Raw genomic sequence first — 27,970 nt, 5'->3', positions numbered from 1 at the left:
AGTGAGCTACTCTTTCTTCGAAAGGGACTTGATGGCCAGTAAATGAATAAATAAAACGAAGTGCGAATTTCCGCGTGTTGTTTCTGCGATTCGATTTGAAGAAAAACATTCCGGTCGCCCGTTGGAGATAACGAGCGACTTTTTAATGTCTTCGAACGATCTCTCGTAACGTTATCAGCCTGTATCAATATTATGCTCCGCGTATATCGCGAGCAGTTCGCTCATTATCTCACCGAATTCTTTTCAGCTGCGATGCTGATGTCCTCGCTGAACCTACGCGCGATATCGTTCCGTCTCCGCTCGTTACATTAATTAGCATCGCGTTACGAAAGCCTATTCGTCTCTGACCACTATTTACGCGTCGATTTCTCAGTCAGACGTACTCGAATAAAAGATATTCGAGTGGCTGTATTGTTTACCGTCTGCCACTTGCGTTACGTAACCCCTCTGTTCTCAAACGCAGAAGAAAGTGAGTCATTTGGTGGCGATTGCAATTAATATAGGATCCATTAATTGCCTTTGGTTGTACCGAAAGATAGATCCATTATCAACAGGCCTCTAATCGTTGATGGAACATTTCTTGACAAGTTTTAAAGTATAAAACGATGTTTTCGAATTAAATTTTTTAATAGCATTTTTTTTATATAACATCTCTCGAACAGCTTCAAAGTATATACGGTCAGTCGCATAAGTATTCGTACCTTCTATGTTCATTGAAGAAGTTTGTCTAAATCAAATGTTTGTTAAATATGTTTCGACATATTTATGTTTCATTATCAACACGTTCTGTATTAATCGAAACTATCGCCGAATAAATAGACTCCCTCTCTGTCTATCAAACCCAAAACGTGTACAATAATCCTGCTCAAACGAAGTCGTCCCATTTCACGAATCTACTGAAATTATTCATCCCTCTTTTCCCTCGCTTCTCCGCATCGCGTTGCCTACTATACTATCACCTCCAACGAGGAACATTGTCCCCCTGCGACGATTGCCATCGCGAGATGCTATCTCGATCATTTTGCAAAATAATTAGCGGCGTGTACCCGGTGTAACGATCGCAAACATCGTTGAAGGGACGCGTAGATTAGTATGGCCGGTACATTGGATCCGAACCGTTGGCATCCATATTCATACACGGGGTTTGGACGCGTGTTGTCCGCGTCGGCATGTATGCAGGACCTGTCTGCCTATACGAGCAGTTAACGCGTAGGCGAAACTCGCCTCTTGGTTTCCATTCACTCGAACGCCTTCCTGTCCATTCATGGTGTTTAGCGTGTAGTGTGCCGGCTCTTGTCACGCATACCGTTTCATAACTTGATAGATTAGAGGCCGAATTGGCTCCCGGCGCGTCCACCTTGTCCCTCGAAGGCCGACACGGGATCGATAGCCTGATAATGGACGCGGGGGTGAGGGAGACGCGTAATATTTACTATGATTTAATCGATACAACCCGAGGAGGACTTCTTCAATGAGAGGAGGAATTGTCAATTGGTACGCATTAAATGGAGCTTCGTGAATGGCAAGACTGAATTTTTGATTTACCGATTATTGTTAAATTACATTACGTTACACGAACGGAGTGGCGCTGTCGACAAATTTATATCAGAAAACCATTTTCTTTTTTCCGTTTACGAAGAGATTGCCATTCATTGTTAGCGCTATTTTCAGCGTCCGAACGGAGCCCGTCGTGCGTACAAAGCCCATTATATGAAATTATCGGGGAAACGTTACGCGCCTTCGTATTTATAGGGGACGATAATTAAGTACTCCTTTCGCCGCGGAAAAAAGATCTGAATGGCGTATGAAAGGCACACGGCTGACAGTGATACATAGCGAAGACAAGAAGGGTAATAATAGCCGATAAGTCACTCGAGTGCGGCAGTCGATCGACAGCCGATGTTTGCTCGTTGCATCACCGCGAGATCCGCGTCCATGCCCGTAAATCGCGATTTTCTCGGCCGACATCGAGGGACACCGATCTACGGAGCTGTCGATCCCTTCGATCGCTTATTATCCTCCGTTGACGCGTGTCGAGGCGCTTCGGCGCCCATTTATGATTTACCGCGATTGATAACGCTGATAACGCCTCTACGCGTCGCTTATCCGCCCACGCGATTGTCGCTCCCTCTGCACCCCTTGTTTCGTCGATACTCAGCGTCTTTATCAGGCCCGATGCAGTCCCTGTTGCAATCACTAGTAGTTGAAATCGTTGATCTTTAACGCTGACATAATTCTCTTTTTTGTTTCAGGTAAGTCGCAAGCTTCGAGACGAATCTTGGTTTCCAGAGAAGTAATCTAATCATAAGTATCGCAAGTACCCGCTGTTATCGAGTATTAGGTTATCTTTCGAGTATGTTGCTTTTTCCGACGCGAATTCGTGATTATACGAAATAGAACGAAGTATTTTGCTAGGTGTGTATCTTCTTCGTCTATAGATTACGCGATAATAGGTATCGTTATAGTCACGTATTATAAATAATATTCAGACCAGACCTTTGGAGGTATCGAAGCTCTCGTTCTGACTCAACTCCGCGATTTTCTGCGCAGCGATTCATCTCGTTGGTGAATTATTCACTGCACGCGTATCTCTGTTACAACGTGCAAAAATATGCATCGTGGTATATGCACGTATGATTCATAAAAATGAAGAGCAGAGTCACGGATCATCTCTGCCCCTTAGTTTGTTATCGTATAGTTCGAATTATTTTCTAAATTTTTTATTTCGTCTATTGTACAATTTTAACCATCTGGAATATTTTTGAAAAATCACAGAATCCACCAACGATCGCAAGCATGTAAAAAGCATAATCAAAGCCGCCCTTGCTCGGTTATTTTCGCTTTAATTCGGTTAAATCTTGTCGAAGCGAGAGAGATTCGCGGAAATTGGAATGTTAAGTTCGGTTTCAACGCGACGGTTGACGCGAAAAATTAATGAACCGGGCTGGCAGGAGTTATTAAACATTCCCCGGGGCCGGTGACACGCGGCGCGCACTTAACATAGTCGCTACACGCGTTTAAGCGAAGCGTCGCGCCAGCAAGAAACGCGTGGCTCGTGTTTATGAAAGGGTTCCATTCATTGCGATGGAAGTTCTACGTGTAGAAGAATGCTAACGAGATTGTATAATTGCTCCGGGGCGTGATATTATTAATGCGAGTTTACACGAGGGGCTCGCCGATCGCGAATGCAACCGACGCTCCCGGAAGCTGTCGGGCGACGCTGGTATCTCGGTTTATCCATTCTTGCCAGCGTTTCACGCCGAACCTTGCACTTGCCGCTCAAACCAGAATGATTGTTACGAAAAGAATAGTTCCTGAACTTGCTGGATTCTATTAAGTTCGTGAATTTAATAGCGAAACGATAGTCTCGTTTTGCGAAATGAATTTCAACGCGCAGCACGCCGAGCAGATCTAATAAAACTCTTCTATCGTGGCGATAACGAGCTGCGGAACAGGGAACCTTTGACCAGACTTGTTCTCGCCGAGTCTGTGTACCAATTTGGACGAGAGCATTCCACTGCGTGGCTCGATTCCGGAACTTTCGAGACTGGGGGGATTCCCATCGCGTGGTGCCAGGAGTTCTTGAACGTCTCGGTTGCTCTTGGGGCCTTTCATTCTTCTTGAATGCCTGGATTGGTCTTGGGAGCCTGGAAAGTCTTGGAGTCTTCGAGTCTCGATTGGTCCTCGATGGCCACTTTTAACTTCACCAATTCTTAGAAGTTTTTTAGGAGAATGTTTGCAGTGGTACAGCCATCGATACGTCGAAAGTCTCAGAGCTCTCAGACACACTTATTCGCAAATTTTCAAGAAAAGTCTCTCAACGTCTCAATCAAAGTCTCAGAACGCTCAGATACACCTTCCAACTTCTCAAATTTCCGGGAAGAGCCAATCAAGGCCTTCCAGTTCGATTTCATCTAATCTCTAAGTCATCGAAAACTGCAATCAAAGTCAGTTTCGTCGCGCGGCAGTGATCGCGAGCTTCCGTTGCACCGGAAACAGCGTAACAGGGAAAGGGGAGACCTGACGTCAGCGGAAGTCGATGATACTCGCGAGCGTGCAGAGTTAAGGATGCGCAGCGGCGATAAGGCGACCGGAATCCTTGCTAAACGTGCAAACGCAGATACCGGGGTTAACCGTCGCCCGTGTTTCCTCTGTCGCGATTTTCTGTGCCGGCTGGCCAGGAAGCTAACGTCGACTTTCACTCGGCCAAACGGAAGCCGCGATCCCCCGTAACGTCGCCGGAGATTTAATACGCGAGTATTCCGGGCTCGCGAGGCCTTTGAGGTATTTTTGTCGCTACTATTATTCATGGAATGCCCGATACGGCTGTCGTAAAGCGAGGCTGACATTCCTCCAGCTCGCCTGGGAGCGCGACGACCGCACAGGATCGTAAACCTCTGCGCAGAGTTCGCCAGGCGATCAAATTGGACAGCTAGGGACAAAGCGAATGCTGGGGGTCCGTAAAAAATAAGGACATTTTGCAATGTGTAATATCAGGAGGACCAGAAAGTAATGTCGTTTCTTTTATATTAAATTCAAACAAATAAATGTATCATACGTTTTTATTTTTAATCAATTATGTAATCATCCTCGGTGTCAACAACCTTTTGCCACTAACGTGCAGATTTTCAATACCTGATCAATAAAAATCAATTGGGACATAGTGAGCTGTTAAATGATAAACAAGTATCGACGACATTACTTTCTGGCCCCCCTAATAATTGCCATCGTAGATATCTAGACACGCTGTTCCGATAAGTATCCCCATTACTATATTTTTTCCCCTCAAATGCTGTCTCCAAGAAGTTTATTAGTCACGTTCGCCAAATTGCCTTCCATTGACCATAAGGAGTCTATCCTTGTCTTGTTCAAGCTTGCCAACTTCATTTTTGTTATCCAACCGAGCAATTACCGCGCAAGTGCATACCGACTTTTTCAAAGGGTAACTTTGGGGTGGACGCCCCATACCGATGTCAGGGATCCCATAAAGTCAGACCCTCCCCTGGGAGACGCGGTTTCAGCCGAAAAATACAAAGTACGCCGACCTCTGCGGCTTTTCCTCTGGATCGATCCGTCCACTGGACTCCTCCCACGCTGTTCCAATATTCGCGTAGAATCGCGCACACAGGGACACACGCAGTTTTCTCTGTCTACGAGCCACCCTCGAGGGGAGAACGAAAAAATTACAGTTCATAGCCAGTCGTTCGATCCGCCAGCCATTTCTAGTCGAACTCGAATCGTTCTTAGAGATGGAAAAACGCTCACCTTCGTGGAAATTTCGAGTAAGTTCGAACCACCGTCAAGTGCTTCTAATAATTTTCACAAGGCTTCAGAATTCATTGCTCTCACTTCATGGTTTAGATTCATTTACGATACCAGTGATACCACAGTGTTTATTAGAATATGGTTTAATCTGATATTTGTTGAAGCCCAGAGATATAAAAATACTTTATGTACGGGCAACATGTCATTGATATATTGATAATGTGTCCCACGAAAGTATTTCACTCGCAATTTAACCAAAAAATATAATTATGTACGCAATAATTATCTCCGCGAACAGAGTGCACAGACAAAAAGTTCTCGGTGCATTCATCTATTATTCGCGCCCCTCTCCGACCACTTTTATCGCTTGTCGTTGGATCGAGAGCGATCGACGGCAAAGACAAATTGCCCATGGAGGCTGAATTGCCGAGAACGCGGCAAGAACCGACCCCACTCTCGTCAATAGACACCAGAGATAGTTAATGCCTCTAGAAACTCTATATTTCTTCGCGTGTTTTCTCTCCTCGCTTCCTGAGAAACGGGGCCTCCGTCGCTGGCGGGAAATTAACCATCTTGGAGTGCAACGGGGGGAGAAAATCGCGGTGCACGTGGTCGAGTCCCGCCTCTAATTCTCATTATTTCTCCCGCAAGCTAACGGTAAGAGTTTCTACAAGAGAATTCGACTCCTCTGAAACCATTGCCAGAGACGAGCAACAGTTTATTACGATAATAATCCAGGAAGACCAGAAATAAACATGTTCCTAAACACGTACTTCATTCTTTTCAACTTATCTCCATATCTTCACATTTTCTTTCAAAATATTTTTCTCTCAATTCCCACCTAATTACCACAAATCTCATTTACCAAGCTCACAATTCCGCTCCTTCTGGCTTTTATTAAATTCCCCCCAATCTCGAGTAGTTATCGCTTCGGAATTCGTCGAAATCGAAAGTATTTGCTCGGCCAGATAATCGAGCAAACAAGGAAAACGACGTCGATTCCGTATTGACGAACCTCGAACGTTTATCGCGTCCGACAACTGTCGGTCCGATATTCGCTATACGCATTCCAGATTTTTATTCGCTGCGTCGTAGTGAACCGCGCATGCAAAACGTGTTCGCCAGAGGCTCGTACATATTTCACGAGCTCGATTCGGCGATAGGCGCGCAACCGTGGCCGATATCTTCTTCTGACGCACGGACACGTCGCGAAACGCGATTTTGCCGGCCATTGCGAAATGCAAATCCGTGGCGCCAACTCGCATCGCGCCGATTACGTCATCCGACGCATCGGGAATCGCCTCAGCGCTCTTTTGCACCGGATTCACGAGCCCAGATGCACCCTAGTTGGGCTACAGATAATTATTAAGGGTCTTGTCCCTTGTACAAAACGGTTAGATCATTTTCGAGGCTGGGAAGGTTCTGCGAAGCTTAGAGTGAGTGGAGGCTTGGCGTTTAGTACATAACAATTAAATTACAAAGTTTCACAAATTTTAGAGGTGAAACCTCTGAATTTCTAGAGTCTTAGAATTCTCAGTCTCTCATAAAAAAAAATGCCGAAATAATATTTTTGAGACTGGGAAGGTCCTTCAAGGTCCAAGCGGACGTCCCGTTCCTAGCGTCGTCCTGTTTTCGAGACGTGGCCATCCCCCGGCCTTTCATTTGCGTAGGACAGTGATGCCACGAACCGGAAACGCCGCAGGCATGTTGATTGCAGGGAATATATCAATCTGACGGTCGTCGGACGTTCATTCACGGCGCCCAAGCGCCAGACGCGACCGGACATCGCGACGACGCGTCGGATGGAGCGACGTTACTCCGGAGGACGGATACCGCGAACGACTTAATTAACCAGCCGACATATGGTATACGAAACGCGGAGTACACCTAACGAGTACTCTCCTCGAACGGCAAAAAGCCAAGGAGTCGAACTCCGACTCATTACCGTCATTAAAATTCTCCGTCCGACGCGCAAGAACCGCGAAATTTACAAGCTGCTCGATGGAGACGTCAGGCCTTAAAAATATCTAAGGAAACGTGAGCGTAAATAAAATCGTCGATGGTTAGGGGCTCGATCGGGGTCGAGACATCAGTTCGGGCCGTTTTATTCGTCCGGTTTTATGGGGACTTCTTTATTGGGCGGTACAGGTTTGCGTGGGTACGCCAATGTCTGTGTAACATCGAACGATTTCGGTCTGAAATTTACATAGTTTGTGATAGGATTAACACAAATTTAGCCAATACGTTTATTTTTTTTAGCTTTGGTCTCCAACGTAGAACATCGTCCGATAACGTTCCTTTTAATTCAAGTAGCGAAGAAAATTTCTCGACGTGCGATTGCTTCATCCTTCGTTCCTTCATTCCTTCGTACCTTATTTCTTGAAACCTCCAGGTTGGAATGCATCGGTCGCTGAACGTTTCCCGTGAGAAAAGGCCAGCCAGGCGTATCGAAAGCTGGCTCGCCTCCATTTTGCAACTTTCCTCGCGCAACGCTTGAAAAACACCGCAAGCGACGAGTGTCCCTCTTGAAAGCCTCGTTCAACGCCGAATTATCAGAGCAAGTCGACGCTTCCCGATGCGAGTGCAGCCAGTCGCGAACGACAAAAAGCAGATTCACTGACAATGGCCCGGGGCGGGGAAACAATCGTTGCACATCCCTTTTCCTCGAGAGAGCCGAGGAAGTCGCGCATAATGAAACAAAAGGAAGGATAACCTCTCTCTCCCGTCGACGTCCCGGAAGTGCGAGTCGGTCGTGCCTCATTACCACGCGCGCGTTTCCCGTGGAACGACTAATTGCGACCCCTCTGCCCTCCCCTTCTACCTACGAATCTCTCTTTCGACGTTTTCTGCTCGTTTTCCCTTTCAATGAACGCGAACGAGAGGCAAATCGTGCGTTCTTAACGAGGACCAGCAGACGGTGGTCGGTCAAGGATGAAATCGATTCGACCCCAGCCCCTTCTCCCGAATTCTCGATCGTCCGTACAAGGAAAACGAAGGGGTAGCTTGCAGGAGGGGTAGAAAAATTCCCTGGTTTTTCCTGAGACCGATAACCCGTTGCTAAAGAGTCTACTGCGAATCATCGTTCCAATAATAGTCTTCTCCAGGCTCCGCCCCACTCTTGCAACCCCTTTTCGCACTCTATAAATACCGTCGTGTGACCCAAATTTTTTTGAGGAGTGGGGAGAAGCCGGATACGAATCATAAAACCATAATTATCCTGTGACGCCGTGACGCCACTAATGGACCATGTCGGGGAATCGGAGCAGGACTTTATCGGGAGTTTGAACTGGTAATTATTTCTGTGAAGTGGATCAGCTGAAACTGACCGTGTAGGAATACGTAATATTTAAATTCCAAGTCTTTGCAAATTTTTAGAAGTCAAACGTTTGAATTTCTAGGGCCTCAGAGTCCTCGATCTCTCATAAAAAAAATTGTTAAAACAATTTTCGATGCTTGCAGAGGCCTTCCAAGGCTTAGAATGAGTGAAGTGACGGCAAACATCGAGATGCTAAGGGAGATGCTATCATAGAGGACAGCTGTACCAACTAGCAACAGCAAGCGTACAATTATTTTATTTCGCTCGTTATTTCGTTGTCCCGGCCGGAGATGATCGCGTCAGCCACATATTTCACGCGGAGGATTTGTCAAACGGCCGAGAAATGTAATCACGCCCGGTCGTTGGAGCGTGCCAACTATGAAATGCAAAGGGTACGGCCCTTGTGTCTACCGCGGACGTGTTTGGACAGCGTCGAGGATTCCACTCCGACGAATCGCGAGACGCGAGATGACATCGCCTCGGCTGAGTGACGTTTTCATCCCGCGAGTCTCGGCGCTGACCTCTTCGGCACGTAATTTCCATAACTCGTCGGGACGAGTCTGGGAAGGACGGAAGACGGGATGTATGGAATCTCGTGGCTCGTGTTCGGGGAGATTGCTTCTTGTTAGCGTCGAATGCAGGCTAATCCCTTTCCACTGGCTCGAAGTGTACGATCAGAATGACTTTAGGTAGTTTGGTACATTTTTGTCCGGGAATTTTGCACAGAAGCGACTTGGATTATTTACATATCTCTTACATAATTACAAAATTTTTTTATATCATACATTATAACAATGTATTAAATGTGCTTGGAGAGTTGTTCGATAGATTTTGGAATGATGATTTTCACATGGAGCAGCCGAGTCTCTCTTCACGTCGTTATTCAGACTGTATTCACGAAACAAACTCCTGTGAGAACAGCTAGAAAGTCGTTTACACTCCACCGGAAGTTCAACCTACTCCTTTCTCCCAATCCGCCATCGATCGTGACCCCGAGACACCGCTCGCATGACAATTCATACGCGGATGGCCCATTGTGCCCAGAAAACTTGGAAGCGAAAGGATTGTCGCGTTTCGACGGAATGATGGATAGAATCTGGCGGCGTAGGGCAGTTCTCCATGGGAGACGCATCAATCTGGGCTGGCTGGGTTTTCCGGGGAATGCTGGAAACGATCGCAGGAAATATTTCGTCGAGCGATGGGCAACGATCCGTCTGGTCGACAAGCCGCTGCGGGGTCGTTGTTCTGACATTTATTGTGCTCCCTCTCGTTCTCCATGGCTGAGCTCTGTCTCCTTTCCCCACGTGGCCTGTTCCTCGTGACTCGTCTCACTCGCGGCTCTCAACCGCTCCCTTCGCCTTCATCTGTGTAATTGCGTGTGCGAGCTACGTTCGCGAGATCATTGTCGCGATGCTTTCGCCTGTGGCGGACGGAAAGAAGCCACGGGCCTCGAACAATGTCGAAAAATGGCCATTTTTTTCGCACTCGAGGAGAAAAGTCGCGCTGATGCACTCCGAGGAATCAGACGAAAGTGGTGGAGGGTCCATTCGTGATGAAGTATTGCGGTCCCTTTCAGGTGACAAGAATAACTTTAACTGCCTAAGATAAGATGATAATAGTGCAGGGGAAAGTGAAGCGAATGATTCTAATTAAAGAACAATAAAAGAACAAAGTACGTTTGAGACATCGTCAGTATAAAATTTTTTAATTCCAAATAGTAATTTAGACGCCTCGATAAGTAAAAAATGGCACTTTTTCGAGCATCGTTCCTCACGTGCAACAGCTCGCTGACCTTTCGTGGGTGGCCACGCATCTTCCGATGCGCGCCGTTCTCAATGACCCGACTCGCGTATCTCGAGGAAGCGTACTTTTATTCCAGCGTGCGTGGGAACGTAAGTGGAAAGTGCAAGAAAATCGCACGGCGAGGGTCGTGACGCATTATGTGCAAATAACGCGAATGGTATCGGGCTTATTCAAACCAGGGAAGCCGGAAGTGTCGTCTGGAGTATTAAAGGTAATGATTAGTGTACCGGTTGAACAATCGACAATGACGAGGAGCAGCACTATTCATCGCTAGTTCACCGTCGGTCATTCCACGTGGACTAGAACGCTGTTGGAGTGATCCTTCGAATTCTATTGAAAATTTAGCTAAATTTAAATTACTATGATTATTTATGGGATCGACTGTATATTTCAATTCAAGTACAGTGTTCTGCGTGGAATGGCTCTAAAATATATTTCCGAGGTCCGCTCTCGAAGCATTCTGCCAGCAGTGCCACGAGAAATATTCATCGAGCTCGTAATTCATTCGACAGGGAGTTCAATTAATTGGTCTCGACGCACGCTCGTAAATCAATGCTCGATCGGGACGGAAACGATTTCATTCCGTTGGTTTAATTCCCCGTCAAAGCCCGTATGGATTCCCCGCTTAAAAAGTGGCTCCGTTCGTTAGACACGCCCGCATATATCTGCCCACGTTCGCGCGAAAGGCGAACGAAATCGATACGCCCCTGCAGCGTTATCCGGAGTCACTTTTGCTCGTACCCGTCCCTTCCAGCTTTTTCATTCATTTTTACAACGACATCCTTACGCGTTCTGGACTATTTTATTTAACAGATTGGGTTAACTGGGTCATTCGGTTGAGCCCAATCCAGCCTCAAATTTATAGGAAGAATTCTTCTGGAGTCAGTTCACGATAGAAACTTCTCCAATTGCTCTCTCGCATGCTTCCTCTCATTCCCGTGACTTCTGCGCGATAGAATGGAACCTCCCTCCATTAGCACCATTTGTTCCATTAAACTTATTCTACCTGCGCCCATAATTCCTAATAAAAGGAGCAACTTGGAAGTTGTTTATCCTTGCACCCAGCCGATCATTTCGCCCTCCTTTGTCCCGCAGGGCGATCTTCCGATAGATAGAGGGTATCGAACGAAGGGTGTGCTCTGTCCTGACCCGATTCCGTCCTCGCTAGGCGAACAAAGACAGGGGCCACCCACACTCGCGAAATTCCAACACAATCCTCGGTCAGCATCGGCGCTACCGTGTCGAATCGTTCGCTAACTCGCGTTCGCCGCGTTTCGCTCGCCTACCTCCCTCTCTAAGACTTCCGTGGCAAATTCGCGCCAACCGGACTCGACAGATTACGTTGTTCGAGACGCCTGTTTGACGGGCGAACAGGGAAACGCGAAATGAGCGTTACGCGCGAGGACGAATGCCCTCAGGGGGCTGTAGCTACGTTCGATTGTAGATACAACACGGGTTTAGCGATCCCGAGGTACCCCAGGTGTAGTGGTGGGTTCTGTGCACCAACGGACTGGAAAGAACAGAATGGGAAAATTACGACGAGAGACGTGTAAATAACTTTCAGAGTTATAATTTGTAACTTCTGAGTTCATTAAACAGATTTTTCTTTCGTCTCTGAGTACAAGAAAGTGTCGTCAACGCACGTTCTAAAGGTGTCTGGTTTGAAACGCTCGCTTGGGAAGTAAAGCGTCCAGCTCCCAAGGATTATTGCAAAAACAAAAGGATTCGATTCATTTTTCTTACTTTCCACAACAACCCAAAGAAGATCTTCCAAACGATCACAAATTCCAATTCAAACTCCGATTTCCGAAGACTCCAACTTTTACCCCATTCTCAACTCTTAAATCTATTTCCCTTAAGAAAAGTCATTTCCATAACCACCTGGATCCGGAGACGTCAGGAATTCGGTTTCCCTAGCGTTCGACGTCGAGATTGATGGGAAACAAGCGTCGCATGTGTCGCTGGGCCGAAGAGGAGCCCTCGGGCACGGCGACAGCGCGTTTGCAACGGAAACAGTTACGGCCTTGACTCGTTAATTAAATTCAGCATACATATTCATTCATTCGCTCGGAGGAAGTCCATACAGGTAGCGTCATCGTTCCGCCGCGAGCCGCCGCTTAGTTCCGTTCCGTCGAACTAACAGAGAGAAAACGCGTTGTCGTGCGTCATCGTCGACGGACACGTTTTCGCAAAGCGTCTCGTTACCGAGCGTATTCTGCCCCAACGGAGAAGGTCCGCGCCTTATAGGACGGTTTCGTGCCGTTTGTCTAAAAACGGAGGACAAACGCGGACGCCACCCTTTTATGGACGGGAAAACAGTTAGCGCGAGGCGCCAGTTATGGATAAGGTGCACTAAAATTGCGCTTTCGGGCGTTACTTGTATTAGACTCTTTTTTTTTTTGAAGAACGTGGGAGAGTCTGGGGAACATCTTCGGAGATTATGTTTCCGTTTTTATCGATGACAAGAAACACGCGGAATACAATTGGTTTTTACTTTCTCGGTCACTTTGAAATGCGTTGAAGACATATCGTTTTCAAATGTTCTGTCGCATTGCGTGGAAGTGTACCAAACACTTGCATTGGGCATTGAAATTAATCTTTAAACGCTCTTAACTTAACGAGCATGGTAACGAGAGTCTATTTTTCTCGTCAAGTGTTGAGTCATCGGCAATGATGAGCCACTAGTTCAAGGGAATCCAATATTCCCTATCTCTGACACGTTTATATAACTGGCAAGTCTTGCATCCACGTGTTCCCAGAATAAAATCTAAAATCATCGATCCCAGAACCTCAGGGCCGATTTTTAACCCAGCACCTGTTGCACGCGCCCAGACGACAGATTTATACGCTTGAAATTTTCTTTTCGTTTGTCGCGTCACCGCATTCGTGCGAGCGTTCGTCGAATTTTTCATGTTGGATGCACCGAAATATACATGGCGGACAAAACACGAGCGATTCCTCTCGGAAGAGAGAAATTATGTTTCGTCGGATGTTCGACTTTAAAAATACACGGCAGACATTTCATGGCAATTCTCAGTCGAGGTACTGCTCGAATCTTACAATACTGCAGAACTAGAATTACAAACAATTTTATTTCAATATCCAGCATTTATTTTTAACCCTTTGCACTCGAAGTAGGTCCTCACCGACATCGACTTACCTTTAGACTAGAATAAATTCAAGTGCAAAGGTTTGATACAAAGTACAGCTCGATTTACTCGAAATTTAAAGTCGAATCTTACCTCGGGTCTCCCCAATAAAAATATCTCATTATCCTCTGCTCCCTATTTAACCCGTTACCTCATTTGAACCGTACTCCAGCTGTCATTCGGTTCAGTATTCGTAACGTTTTATCTCCAATGTTTACATAGCTCTTTTCCACTGAAATAGAACGCGTCGATGTCTCCGACGAGGTCGCTGGTGGCAAAAGTGGTCTCGAGAAAGGGGACAGCGTCGGTGGTGATAGACGATACGCATCTGCACGCGTACGCGCGTCGCGTGAGCAATTGCAAGACCGCGTGCACGCCCCTCAGGAACGTTCGATAAGCCATAATCGTGGTGGGTTATTTAAAGCTCGGTTATACTTGAAATTCGGGGCGTATTTGGGCGCGTTGGTGCCCTCGTGGAAACGACGACGGTAGCCTCCGCGGTATGCGAGTTGCATTATGCTAATCGCGGCCTCGAGTGTACCAGTCGCGTGCCTTGAACGTATCCTAATGATCCTAATAATATTTCTGCTGTTTGCTAGTGTCGCGCGTAAGACGTTGTGCGGACGGTTATTTTTAAACGGTGATATTTGCGATTAAATATTGAACGTCATGTGAAAAGGCTACGTTTGCTGGGTAGACGATTAAAGTATGGTAGCTCTGTTTGCTTCGAGGTGCTAGTTTTGGTTCGCAGAAGCTGGCAAGTCTTTTAAATTTGGGGCACCTCAAATCACTGAGAAATGCAAAAGACAACAAGAGTTGAACTCAGATCCATCCTTTTTCCATCACGAATTTCAAAAATTCAATCGACCCGGTGCTCGCGTACTATTACTACGGAATAACAACGAAAGTAACACGTGGCTGGTCGCACTTTGCCACCAGCGCAATGAGAAAGGGCAACAAACCGAACGAACGAATTAACCTCCATTGTCTCGGCGCAAAAACCGTGGCGTCCATCGCCTCCGTCTCAGGGAACTGTACTATCCGTGGTAAAGTTGCATAACGCGCAATTGTGTCGGGCAACACCGAGCCGCAGCAAGCATTTAAATCGCTCGCTTTTATTCCACTCGCCTCTTCTCACGCATCATCTAACCGTATCGCTCCAGACCGTGTAAAACGGTCGAGCGGTCGTTCGACGACCTCCACCTTGCTCGTTGAATGTTTAGCACCTGTTTAGCCGAGGATCGATGCGCGAGGAAGCGCGTCTGGCATCGAGTTTCCTTTATTTATTAAAAAAAACTCTCTTTATTAACAAAAACTCTCGCAGTCGTGAGAACGGTTCTGTCTCCGCGGTTCCGGATCGGCGTCGCGAGCGACGCGAACGGATTAAGCCCAGTTGAAGGCGTCGTGTCTGAGTCAGTGCTTATTTTAGAACAATTAAGGGCCGCGACTGCGACGCGTTTCGACGTGTATTAACCGTGACGAAAGATCGCGGCGCGACAACCGCTCTGCACTTGGCGGGCAACCGGCTGCCCGCGGTACCCGCGGTTGCATAATCGCGGTTATGCAGCCCGGCTCGCCGTCATTATTTCGATTGGAATTCAATCGGTTCTAGGCCTCGGGAAAAGTCGATTAGCGGCGGGCACGGGACGCTTGCGCGCGGACAACGGCTCGAATAGAACGCAACAGGTACACGTCTGTCGATTTGCATACCGCTTGCCCTCGCTCCGGTGCGAGAAAATGAACGCTTGGCCACCTCAACTTCTACTCGAGCTTCGAGTGCCGCGATTTGTATCACTGCCATTCGTTTCGCGTCGAGTCTAGGTGGTCGTTCTATATCAATCCGTTCACAGTAAAGAATAATTTCGAAAGATCCCCCGCGTTTTGGACACCGGGTACAATAGCGCAGGGTCTGAATTTAATTGCTCGGGGCCCTCCGGAGAGTTTCAGTTACCGCGCCCGATAAAATCGCCGGACGAGGGCGGTCCTCGTTAACGAAACCCACGGGGGGGGGGAGCCGTTCGGTGCGTTTCGGAGCTTCGCGTCGCTTTGATTTCACGGATTCGTCGGGAGTGGAGGCAGCGACGCGCTTAATCGGCCGAGAAATCAAAGGGGCTGGTTATACCAGCCGGGGACTTCCTTCTGGCTCGCCTGGTTCCTGCAGTTTTCGCGTGCTCCTCTTTGTGCGTTGCTCGAGGGTGCCTCGACAATGCTCCAAGCTCGTCAAACACGGGGAGGGATGGTGAAGGAGAAGCTAAGAACCGCGAAGGGTTGCTCCACGATGTTCGTGCGTGCAGGCACGGACGCATCCCGTACTTACGGATCCATTTCTGGGGACGAGTGCATCGGAATTCTGCGAATTGTGCTCCTTTTTCCTTCTGGGTGCTTTGTGGAGTCAATTTTAAACGGGAAGGTGTAATTTTGGAGGTCTTTCACGAGGGATGGCTAGTCGAGGGAATGGGGAAAATTGCTTCCAAGGTAGGATAATAGAGAGTAGATAATTTGTATCTCTAAAATTGCTTGTTGGACTCTTCTTTTTCTTTTAGTAAAAGGCGGTTATGGAAAAGTTTTTAAACGGGTACTCTTTGGCAGACGATAAAGTAAATTCTATATTTTCATTTATTTTTCGACTCGCAAAAGTCGCCACCGCTGGAATATTACTGCACAGTCCGTGTCGAAGTAATATTCCACATTTTTACATTTTTTAAATCCACCCCTGAGCTCACCCTCAACGCTCGTCCTTGTCAACGGAACCGCCAGGACGCGTCCTTCGAGTCTCTCTCTCCCCCCCCCCCCATCTTTCGTCGGTCTCTCAATGGCCCACATTTCTGCGCACAATTGCGATGGAGGGTGACTCCGTTCCCCGAAACCCCTTGGTTTTTCGCGCGGAAGAAAGGGGTCGCGCGCTCCCTCCCCCTTCGTCGATGCATTGTCGCCGTCGGTGTCCGTTTTGTTCCCATTATTATATCATAATATTGTATCGCGACTTCCGTCGATCGTTTGTTCCCCGCGAGAAGGGGTGTTACGTGTGGCCACGTGCGCCCCGCTGCTGGTTTTGTCCCCTTGTTACGCGTTTAGCTATGAGCAGCCATTCCTCCCTCGACGTTTACACAGACCGCACGTGCGCTCGCGTGCTTCACAATATTTACGTGTATATTAGACCAGCGAGATAATCATGTCGCTTAAGCGGCTCTGGTGCTCTAGTATTTTAAAAGAAAACACGCCGCGCGCCATAAAAACGTATAGCGGCGGGCGGAAGGGTTGGAGATGAACGAAGAAAAATAAGGGAGGAGAGACTGATTCACTCGGATTTAACAGTTGGTATGTATGTTCTGCATTCGTTACTCGTGACTAGACAAACCATGGATACCAAGCTCCAAAATTATTTCATAAAAATGAATCCCAATTGGACACGCACTTGGTACACGGGGTACACAGAGTGGCGCATAAAAAACGGACTTGTCGACTCGCGAACGCGCTCAACAGCGTCAAGTTTGCGGGATCGGTACGAATTGCTTGGTCAGCTGTTGACACTGTTCTTCGTGCTCAGGATCAACGGTCGCATGCAGAGAGGCTCGGCTTGATATGCAACGAGCGACGATAATGAGCCTTGTACGAGCGTGCTCGGGTCGCGTGTATGTTCATACGTGAGGCGTACGTACACAATTCGATGTCGTGATCGTTTCGCCGCGAGTATTCGACGCGGGGGGAATCGTAAACTCGGCCCAGATTCGTCGTTACGCTTTCGAACGACCATCCACAGGCGAAAAACTTAACAGGCGTAGGAATCGTCGTCCCAGATCGGAACAGGTTCAATTGTCCGCGTCTCGAGTGCTAGCTGTGGCGCTTGCGAGTGCTTAGAAGCGCTACTTGAACTTTAAACAGGGATAGATAGGAATGTCTGGTCGGGGTGGCGTCAACAACCTCGATTTAGTGAGTTTTCACTGGTGGGGAAATATCACGAGGTTGAACCAGGAAATAGTAAAGGGACAATGTTCTTCATTAACACTAAACCTACCACGATCGGTCAAATGACCGTTTTCAAACTTTAGTATGTAGTTGTGATATGCTATAGATAAATTATATACAATTGTTTCATGCATTATTTCATTTAGTTTCACGTAAAATATTTTTGCATTTCATTGAAAAAGGTGTCAGGCGAGATTAGTAGTACAGTTATAGAAAGATGAATTGAAATTTTTGTTAAATGGAGCAGTAGACTTGCCCCATAAATTTCGTCGTTAAATTAAATTTGGATGTGTCCATCGAGAACTACTTGAACCAGAATGTGGAGAAACGAAAAGGTAGAGCTTCCCCAAGGAACAAATTCAAGGCGATTAAGGGAGCAGTAAACAGAATCCCTCGAAACGCCGACTTTGATGTCTCGTTCGTTTTTGATGTTCCATTGAATCGGTAGCGAGGGGATCGTGTTCGCGGACGGGGACACGGATTTTTCGGTAAAAGGGATTCCTCGCGGCGACGTTCTTCCGTTTCACCCTCCAGAGCTATAAATTTTCGGCTAAGAAGAGACCTTAATGACCAGGAGCCTCGCTCGAGCGCCAATTTAGTCAGGCCCCGGTTCTCCCGAGGCGCCGATTTGACGCCGAGGGTAACGTCGAATCGATTCGATCGGTACAGCGTTCCTCGAGGCGGACACAGGTGCCGCGTGCAATATCAATGCGATCCCCGCCTAATTATTCAAATTGCCCGCCGCTTTGTTGAATTCTTAATCAGGTTCGTTTAAGCAAGCTCGTTTATTTAACCCTCACGTGCACGATTTTTGGCTCGCGACAAACAAACAGTTTCCTCTTCGAGCAGCGAAAGTTGCTTTACGATATAGCTTATCGTTGAGTGCATTTAAAATAGGAGAAGTAACTTGTAACAATCTTAAAAAAAAAAAACAAAATTGCAAAAAGTTAATATTTTTTAAGAATGATCTCGAGTTGCAACGTCGCAAGAAATTACTTTATCGTGTAAATAATGATGAGTTTCGACGAAACCCTCGCCCGAAATCCACGGAATTCTTCCGTTTCGATTTACACTGCGCAGGAGTATTTACTCCGAGACTCCAGACGCTGTCTCACCGAAATAGACTCGCTCGAGCGCCTCAGAAGAGGACCAGGAAAGCCAGCCGCGAGCGGTTTCTGTTCCGTCATCGTCAGCTTCCTTCGCGATTACAACGCTCTTAAACGTTACCGTAACGGAACGGAAAACACGTTCACCCCCGCCGTTTCCCGCGGCAGTCGATGTCACTTTTTAGAATAGCAGCTTCGGGGACGGTATAAATAGCATCTCGGTGCAAATATCGCGGACGTTGGCTCCGTAGCTCGCGAGGAACGGACGCCAGGCGTTGGAACTTTCCAGCGTTCGCTGAATGGAATATTCTGCATGTTCAGGGGCGAAATTTTATGGTGAAATCGAAATTCGGGTGAAAATAGCTGTTGGAATTTATTCGTGAAAGGTGATCACTTCTGGCTTACCTTAAACCAGACCTTCCTCACTCTTCTCTCAAGCTTCGACGGTCTCCTAAAAAAGAGAAAAGAGCGTCGACGCTACAATTGAAAGTCTTCAGACGTCGACGCCCCTCAGGATGAGACTTGGCGCAGTCCGCGCGATAACACCATGGATTTAAGTTATTCTGCGGTCGCGAATATACGACTTCCCGGAGTCTCTGACCGCAGCCTATAACCCCTCGTCCTCCTCGGTGTCGCGACACGGTCGACGCACGGAGGCGTGTTTTTCTTTCCACGGGTGCACGTATCCGGGACATGTGCGTCAGAAATCCTGGTCGCTTCCTAGCCCAGGGCCGTGCATCGACGATTTACCCGAAACGACCACGTGGCTGGGACCCCGCATCCCGTTTACGTTGTTATTACGCGGAATTCTTACCGTCGACGGCTATTGGGTTTCAAAGACGGTGGATTCCCGCGGTTTTTGGGTCGACAGGTTGCTTCTTTATGGTGGTTTTCGTTCTGCGTGGATGGGAGGTGATTGACGAGGAATAAGTGTAGGTTGGATCGGGAGGAAGTGCATGGAACGAGGAGTAAGCGCGACTGAATGCAAAAGCAATCGAAGGCACATGTGGTCATCGTCGCTCTGAAATGTTATTTTTATAGAAATTGTCATGCTTAAAGTGTGAATTAATTGTTTGAATGGATTCGAAGGAAGTTAATTTCAGAATCTAAAAGATGTCGTTAACGCTTCGTTTCTATACAACTGGAACTTATTTTTGTTGTATTTGAACTAGTACTTATTTCTGCAATTTTGAACAAATTCACGAATCCTGTGCGGATTTACTCTACCACCATTCTTCTCGCTACTTTTTCGGCATCTTCTAGTATCCCACCATGGATCGACAGACCTATTATTCTTAACAAAGTCGAAGACCCCCATAATTGTCGCGAGTCAATGTGACCGTCGCGATACACTAATTACGCATGGGTCTCTCGTTCGCAGTAACTGTTGCAAAGATAAAATCGGCCACAGGGGTGCGACACAAAGGAGCCCGTCGTCTTTCCTGGCTGCTCGCGCTTGAAAAGACTTCCTCGGACGTTTGTCTCCGCAGAAAAGCCTGCGACAATCCAGGCACGCCCCTCTTCCTCTTGCTGGTCGTGAGGGCCCACCCTCTTCTTTTCTTTCCCGTCGTACCTAGCTCGTGTGAACATACCACCTCTGTTAAGGGTCTATTCTACTGCAGTTCTTCGAAAAAATCGATTTTTTTTGCACTCCCCTGGAGGATACAACCGGACTCATAACAAGGATGAAGTAATTTCTCTTTGGGGAGGGTCTTCAGGTTTAGAACAGTGCCATCGAGATAAATTATTAGGTTGTTTCATATAATTACTTAATTTTTAACATAAATACAGACGTTTAAATCTTCTCTACAAAATTGGACATTTTATATGCAACAACCAAATAGTATTCCAATTCCTAGGAATCTCAGCTTTTGACGAACCTGTCATCGATGCAATCGTTATTCAATCATTTCTTTATACGTCCAAGTGGAATACTGGATTACCTACTTATTCCGCACGCAATGGAGTCGTGCAATGTTTTCCAAGCAGGCACACGCACCGAAAATTCGTACACGCGCCCCGAGGTTCGCACCCCCTGTTCCCTTTGTGTTCATTCTTTCGCACGAGCGGCCCACTCTCAGTGCCTGGAGACAACCCCTTGCGCGAAGATGTCGACAAGGGTGTCGGCTGGCTCAAGAGTTTCATCCCTTCGCCACTCGAAACCGGGGAAAACCGGTCCGTTTGTGCAGGTCCGGGGAAACACGCGTGTTCGTCGAGGAGGGGGTGCGGACGCTGGAAAATAAATTTTCACAGCTGTTCCGCTTCGCGTCCGCTCGATTTAACGACTAGGAGAAGTCTAGCCTCGTTTAAACTGTCATCCATTAGCTGGAACACATTGCGGCTGACACAGGGTGGCCGAGGGATGGATGTCGAACGCGTCCGATCGGCGGGGGTGCGTAACCAACCGAGCTGACTTGCGGTTAATTCGTGGGGGAGGATTCGATGGTAGCTGACAGGGTGAAATTTCTCGAAATTCGGGACTGATTGAGGAGTTGAGGGACGTGACGAAGTCGTAGGCGAGGGACGGGGATAGTGAGGTTATTAGAATTGTAAAATATGATTGGAAGGGGAAGCATCGATTTCCAAGGCAGTTCAAATATTTTTAAATCGAGTCGGTTCTTTTTTAAATGACTCAATAATAAATCGATTCAATCCTTCCCCTCCGATTAATGGTACTTCCACTGTTAATTTTCAGAAGACACCTCTTCCAAATCAAAAAGAAGATTCTATTACTATAAATTTTGTCCCCCTTTCGAGGCGGACGACGAATTCAAAGGACGTTGCCGGTGTACCGTTAATGGAAATGATTTTTTCCAAAGCGACGACCTGTCGCGACGCGCGGATTTTACGCACCGTTACGTTACATCGTCCGCTGGTAACCCAACGAGAGTCGTTTCTGCGAACGCGTCGGTTTCGCGCGCAAACGAGAGAGCTGAAACGGTTGCCCCCGCGACAGAAGAGAGCGTGCACGATCGTGCAGCTGCGAGCTATAAATATTTAGCGAATTTTAGGACTCGCAACGACGCTCTCGTAACGAGAACTCGGGGACCTTCGACGCTGCCCACGCATTTCATCCGTGGGGTTATAGCCTGCCGTGGAAAAACTAGGCCATTTTTGGAATTTTATTAGGGGGTGGCTGCTGAACGTATCCTGATGAAACTTTGTGGTGTCGTTGGACTGCGTCTTGTTGGGCTGTGTAATTTTTATTATGAGGAAATACGTGATTTGGAAAATGGTACACTCGGCCCACGAATTGTAGGAGGTTCTTTCTCTGTTCTTGATTCTTGAAGATTGATGAAGATCGAGGGTGGTTAATGAAACTTTAGTTTCGCGATAGATCCCGGATTCCATCCGAGCAATTCCAAGCTCGTCTCAACCGAATGCATACCGTTTTGCCATCCGTTTATGACTCGCGACGATGTTACGTCGCAAAGTTACAGCTACCTACGCGTTTAGTATGCATTGTCTTTCGTTGCCGGTCCTGAGATGTAGAAGCTCGGCCAGATGCGAAGTTCCGCGTGTCCCGATGTGAAATATTCACGCTATACCGTTTGCATCCGCGGCTTTTATGTAAATGGCACGTTTGTTAGGTAACTCCGCGAGAATTCGAAGCATTCCAGCAACGACGCCATCTATTCGTCGGTGCGTTCTTTGAGGAGACCTGCTGCTCCGCTGGTTTCGCCTATTCGAGAACTTTCCTGGATATTCGATCGTCGAAACGAGATTTTTGTATCCTTGTCGGGATTTATGGAGTCTCGGCTGACCTCAATTACGTGTCGATTGATCGTAGTGCATGCTAGTCAGAAATGGCGCATCGAAGGAGCTGATCTCGAGTACTGTTTTATTTTAGAACTAGTACTATTTATTAGTAATATTTTATTAGTGAATTATTTTCCTTTACAAAAATCTGACTAAATAAATTAAGTTCGAGCGACCTGAAAAGTCATGTTGGGTTCACCGTGGGTCCCGCTCGCATTTGCAGGGATGACATTTAGCCACGACAAAGAGCAGGAAGTTCAACCGTGGAAAGTGCAACGAGAATCCCAAGGATCGAGCAACCTGTTCCGTGCAGAACGAAGCCACCGCGAGAAAAATGATCTCTTAATATAGTACCCACTGTCTCGCGAAACGAAAACATCGGTCGACCGGTAAAGGTGCAGCAAGTGCAACAAGAAATGTCGAACCAGAGAGGGGGAGGGGAACCGTGTCGATTCGTCGACAAGAAAATGTTCTTTGCATAACAACGAGGAGTCGATGGGAGCACGGTTGTACCGCTACGAATGGCACGGTGACATACTAAAGAGCAAAACGATACCTCGTTCGCATCGTTTTATTGCGACGACCGGAAATGGGCTCTCGCAATCCTCCACAGGGAAACCCAGCCGACTTGTTTCCTCCGATAAGCCGTTTTCAATTCCGTGGAAACCGCTTTTGTGGTCACCGATTATTATTTATATAGTAATTTATATTTACACGTTCCTTGAGAAGGACCTAGCAGTCTCTCTCTCTCTCTCTGAGACCATCGCGTCTCCGTTCTCGTTTTTAACAGATCAATTTCCGCGTGGTCTGTCGCGTTTGTCCCATTGACGTGCCCTCGATACATCCGGGACGATAATCTCCCTCCAAGGACCTCTCCCCACCGTCGAATTAGGGGTGCTTTCTATTTCCGAGTCGCGAAACAGTCAAAGGGACCGCGATGAAGGTAATAAACAGTCGCTTCCCTATAGCCACCGTACGAGCGTCGTGTCTTCATTGATAAATTGTCGTCGCCACCCTTTAAGAAGCATTAAACAATCGACCCCCTTCCGACGATCAACCAATCGACGCGTCCATCTTCGTGACGCCGCGAAATTGGCCTGATCGACGCGCACGGATAGCAACGAAAGGGGCCGTCGTTCTAACCGTAACCGTTTTCTCTGTTTGCAGACATCGCCATGGACTGGTCCGATCATGCACTCTGGTGGCCCGAGAGGAATCATTGGCTGATCAGAACGAGGAGCACCCTGGATCAGTACGGCGTGGCCGCTGACGCGCGTCTTCACTTCACGCCGATGCATAAGACGCTTAGGGTGCAGTTGCCTGACATGCGCTCCCTGGATTGTAAGGTCGACTTCTCTGTTAAGACGTTCAACGCTGTCATCAACCTCTGCAAAGAATTAGGTGAGCCATGAGTTTGTAACTTTTGCGGGAAAAATATTCTCGGTGATTCTTCTTCTACCTTGAGGGACTTTGATTTCCTCGGGTCTGCGTTTTAAGGGACTTTGAAGCGACATTATCAGGGAAATAATTAGGATACTTTTAATTTACTCTTGCTATTAAAGCAGAAATGGCAGAATAAAAATATTCGACAAAATAAAATTGGTCAGTGGCGAAACATACTGCGTGGTAAGATAGCCGATCGCAGAAACCAACATCGCCGTCGAGAGGTGTGCAGAGCCGCAAAAAATTGAGCGGCGTTAAACGTGTCACAAGGTCAACGCTTCAAAAAGCAGAATTCCTTCGCGATATGCCTAACCGGCGCGACACGTGACCGTGGCGGCGTTAATTAGTCTTGGTAACGAAATAAAATTGTAAAATTCTCAGTCACGCGAAGGTCACGGGTCCCTTCGTGGCTGAACTTCACCGCGTCGGCTAACGGGCAGCTCTTTAATCAGGGAAGTGGTTCGCCGCGATAATGAAGCCATTGTATCGCTTCGCCTAGCTCTCTAGTTGCGAAATAGCGCAAAGGAATCTTTTTCTCTACTTTGTGGCAGACTTTGGAACGTAATCCATCGATAGATGAAATTCTATTCTACCTACAGGAGTTAGAAGATTAAGGGAAAGGAACAATAGAATCTACTGGTGATATAACTAGTCTGTAGTAGAAACAATTTTTTCCTACATTTTGCAGACGATTAATTAATAGATTCGAGTCTATCAGTGTACCTACAGGAGTTCGAAGTATGGTTGGAAAGGAACAATAGAAATTACTGTTGTGAACAACTCATCCACGTTGTCGTAACGATTATTAATGTCGCGGTTTCGTACTTTTTGTCCACGTAGTCGCGGACAGACGACCTCGCCGATAGCCTTCCGCGTGTCATACTCGCAAATAGACTCGGTGTCGTAAGTTTCCTGCGATATTGTTTCTATGTAATGGTAGAGGACACGAACGTGCAAATTGCCAACGTCTGAAAGATAACAAAATATTGCGGTTCTACATTGTAGCAAAGAACTTCGACATAAATACGCAAAACATTTCTCAACGTTAAATATTTTCTAAAATAAATAATAGTCCGAAAAAGGTCGTGGACTCTAAAAAAAATCGCTGGGGTCCCTTGATATAACAACGCAATCCACCTCCGTCATCGTCCTTATATCAAGGTCTTGCTGTACTTCCAAACGAAATATCCGATATCAATCGGAATATCCCATTTAAACCCGCCTCGGCACGAAATAAACGCGAATTCCGTTACGAATTGATGTCGAGAAGTCCCCTGTAAATAAGACTCGTCGTTTTTACATCCCTTCAGGTATAAGACACCCAGAGGAGCTGTCGTTCTGCAAGCCGCTCGAACCGAACCACCTGAAATACAATTTGAAAGACCTCCCAGTGAAGAAGAAGATCGAGAACCAGAAAAACGGCCACTGGAACGTGCCCGCGGACACAAACACCTTCATTCCCGTCAGCCAGAGTCCCAGGGGATCGACGGGGAGCCTGGACCAGAGCAGCCCGTTCATGTGCGCGCCAGTCACACCCAACAACAGAAATCACAGCACTCCGATCAGCTCGCCAGTCTCTGTGAGTACGAAACCATGGTTCTCTCTCAGTCTGTGCACAGGACCACATACTTTGGCCGATCGATAGGATCGGAAATACCAGAGTGCCGGACCTGTTATGGTAATAAATAATCCCCGATCGACCTGATTGCCGCCGCTATGATTTATCGTCGTCGACCTATCATTACCGCTCGCGGAGTCGTTCGTCTCGGGAAACTAATTTGCCTCTCGCGAGCGGCTCCGTTTTTCCGGCCTCCGGGACTACATGGTCATTAAGACAGCGGTGGTCAACCGAAAGCCACTGGGCCAACCAGAACATCGTAATAGAATTAGCTATTAGGTTTTACTAGAGAGCAGAGGTTCGTGGAATTCTCTTGTAGTTGAATGTACTTTTAATTTAATTCTGGGGCTCAGGAAAATTTAAGATTAATTTTATATGCAGTTGCTACAAGGCAAGGGTCTCGTTGCACCCTCTTACATTTTGCATCTACTGTGTTGAATCCATTTTCAATTCAATTTCGCAATTCAGGCAAACTTTATTTCAATGCTACAAATCAACGATCCTACCTTCTACATTTACTTAATTTTCAATTCAATCTTCAACCAGACTCTGATTTTAAGAGCACCCCTGCGTCATGCACGCTTATTGGCCAGCTTTGGTCGAGCTGAAGCTCACGTTGTCTGGTTTGCTTTCCCCAGCAAACCGGTACGTGGAAGAGGAACAACAACTCTTCGGGTTTCGGTAGCACCGGCTCGTTCAATGCGAACAACAGCACGATGAGCCTGGAGGCGTTAAACGGAGGACTGTCGGAGTCCCTGGCTCAGAGTCCCAGCTCGATATCCTCCGAGGTGCGGGCGAAGCTGGTCAGGCCGAAGAATCTCGTGGAACGCGCCAGGATGAACGTCGCCTGGCTCGACTCGTCTCTGTCCATCATGGAGCAAGGCATCCGCGAATTCGACACCCTCAGGCTGAAGTTCAAGTTCTACTCCTTCTACGACCTGAACCCGAAAACTGACGCGGTCAGAATCAACATGATTTACGAACAGGCCAAGTGGCAGCTGCTGGCGGAGGAGATGGACTGCACCGAGGAGGAGATGCTCATGTTCGCAGCTCTACAGGTAAATCCATTCGGGATGAAATGAAAACATCCCCGGGTGAAAGTTTGATTGGTATAGCGATCGGCGTGGTCAGCTTGAAACGATGAAGAAGGTTGGTAGTTATATGTTCATCGGTAGAGGTCCGAGTCGAGGTCTGTTGCAACAAGAAACCTCAACCTTCCACCTAGGAATGTTTTCTCGCGAGTTTCTCTCGCTCGTTTTTCCTCCATTGTTTACGCAGTAACAGACCCGCGGTCCAAACATCCGGTGCTCGTGGAATCGATTCATCTAGAGTCTGTTTCGAACGGAAATAATTCTCGCGGGAACGCTGCACGCTAATTCTATACAGAAATTTGTTGACGATGAGCGTAAAGTGTCAGACTCTTAACTTTGACATAAAACAGTCATTCAGAGTATAGTAAACTTTGCACTGAAACCAATGCATGCAAGAGTAAAGTTGCAACAGCAATCGAGGGATAAATAAGCCGGGACACCCACGGCAAGCTCGGGGCTTGGGATTAGCCCTGATTAGAAGCGATGAAGAAATGGGAACTCTGGTACCCGGTACTGGGACATTGGTCGAATGAAATTCATCGGATTAGAAACCCCCACGCAGCGTCGATTCGCATGCAAATCTCGTTTCCTTAAGTCGCCCGAGAGAGAACGTTCACGGCTCGCGTCGTTTTTCCGATACGCCTACCCGGTTTCTCGGTCAGCGGGCATAACGATAAAAGGAGCGTGAGTCGCGGGCGAATGACGTCGACGGTAATTGGTATTCCGTGTCCGCAGGTGCAAGTGAATCTGCAAGCCAGCGTGCCGCAGCCGAGTTACGACAGCAACGGCGCCTCGTCGCCCGTCGAGGACGACATTGACGCGGCCTTGACGGACCTCCAGGTCACCCTGGAGGGCAGCAACATCAGCAACGGGCCCAGCGACATCACCCAGGTCCCCGAGCTCTGCGACTACCTGCGCTTCCTCAAGCCCAAGCGTTTCACCCTGAAGGCGTTCAAACGCTACTGGGTCACCTGCAGGGACCTTCAGCTGAGGCTGTACAAGACCAGGGAGGAGACGAGCAGCGAGTCGCCTGCCAACGTGATCAGCCTGCGTGGATGCGAGGTCACGCCCGACGTTCATCTCTCGCAAGGACGCTTCGGCATCAGGCTCGAGGTGCCCAGTGCCGAGGGCATGACCGAGATGTGGATCAGATGCGACAATGTGAGTACATCTCCGCCTACTTACCCCGTGACAGATGTATTGGGTCTTGGAACAGGACAGTGGGAACCTTTGGGTGGGATTAGTGGTTATTAAACTTCTAGAAGACACCCACTCCGTTCCTCTCGTCAGTGGATTCTATAAGTACCGTAGTAGAACGATGCCAATTGGTAGCTTAAGGCCATCGAGAATTGTCCCCCTGTCAGTAACGAATCTATAGATATTCATTCGGAATTTGTCAAGGAGTAAAGAAATTATTTAGCAACCCCTATCGCACGCCTTCCCTTGTTTGGGCA

General features: G+C 47.5%; 1 protein-coding gene across 1 annotated transcript in view; it reads left to right on the top strand.

Annotated features, from left to right (window-relative positions):
- The window catches only part of LOC128894102 (unc-112-related protein-like), a 47,140-nt gene that overhangs the window by 17,382 nt on the left and 1,788 nt on the right, over positions 1-27,970 (top strand). The window contains exons 2-5 of the mRNA XM_054155570.1: positions 23,532-23,765; positions 25,118-25,386; positions 26,064-26,483; positions 27,252-27,677. Of these exons, the coding sequence (XP_054011545.1) occupies positions 23,532-23,765; positions 25,118-25,386; positions 26,064-26,483; positions 27,252-27,677 (1,349 nt within the window). The remainder of the gene's footprint in view (positions 1-23,531; positions 23,766-25,117; positions 25,387-26,063; positions 26,484-27,251; positions 27,678-27,970) is intronic.

The sequence above is a fragment of the Hylaeus anthracinus genome, unplaced genomic scaffold (genome assembly GCF_026225885.1).
Source record: "Hylaeus anthracinus isolate JK02 unplaced genomic scaffold, UHH_iyHylAnth1.0_haploid 3, whole genome shotgun sequence".
Lineage (NCBI taxonomy): Eukaryota > Metazoa > Arthropoda > Insecta > Hymenoptera > Colletidae > Hylaeus > Hylaeus anthracinus.
Note: the sequence above shows the minus strand (reverse complement) of the source record. Positions and strands in the feature narration are given on the sequence as shown.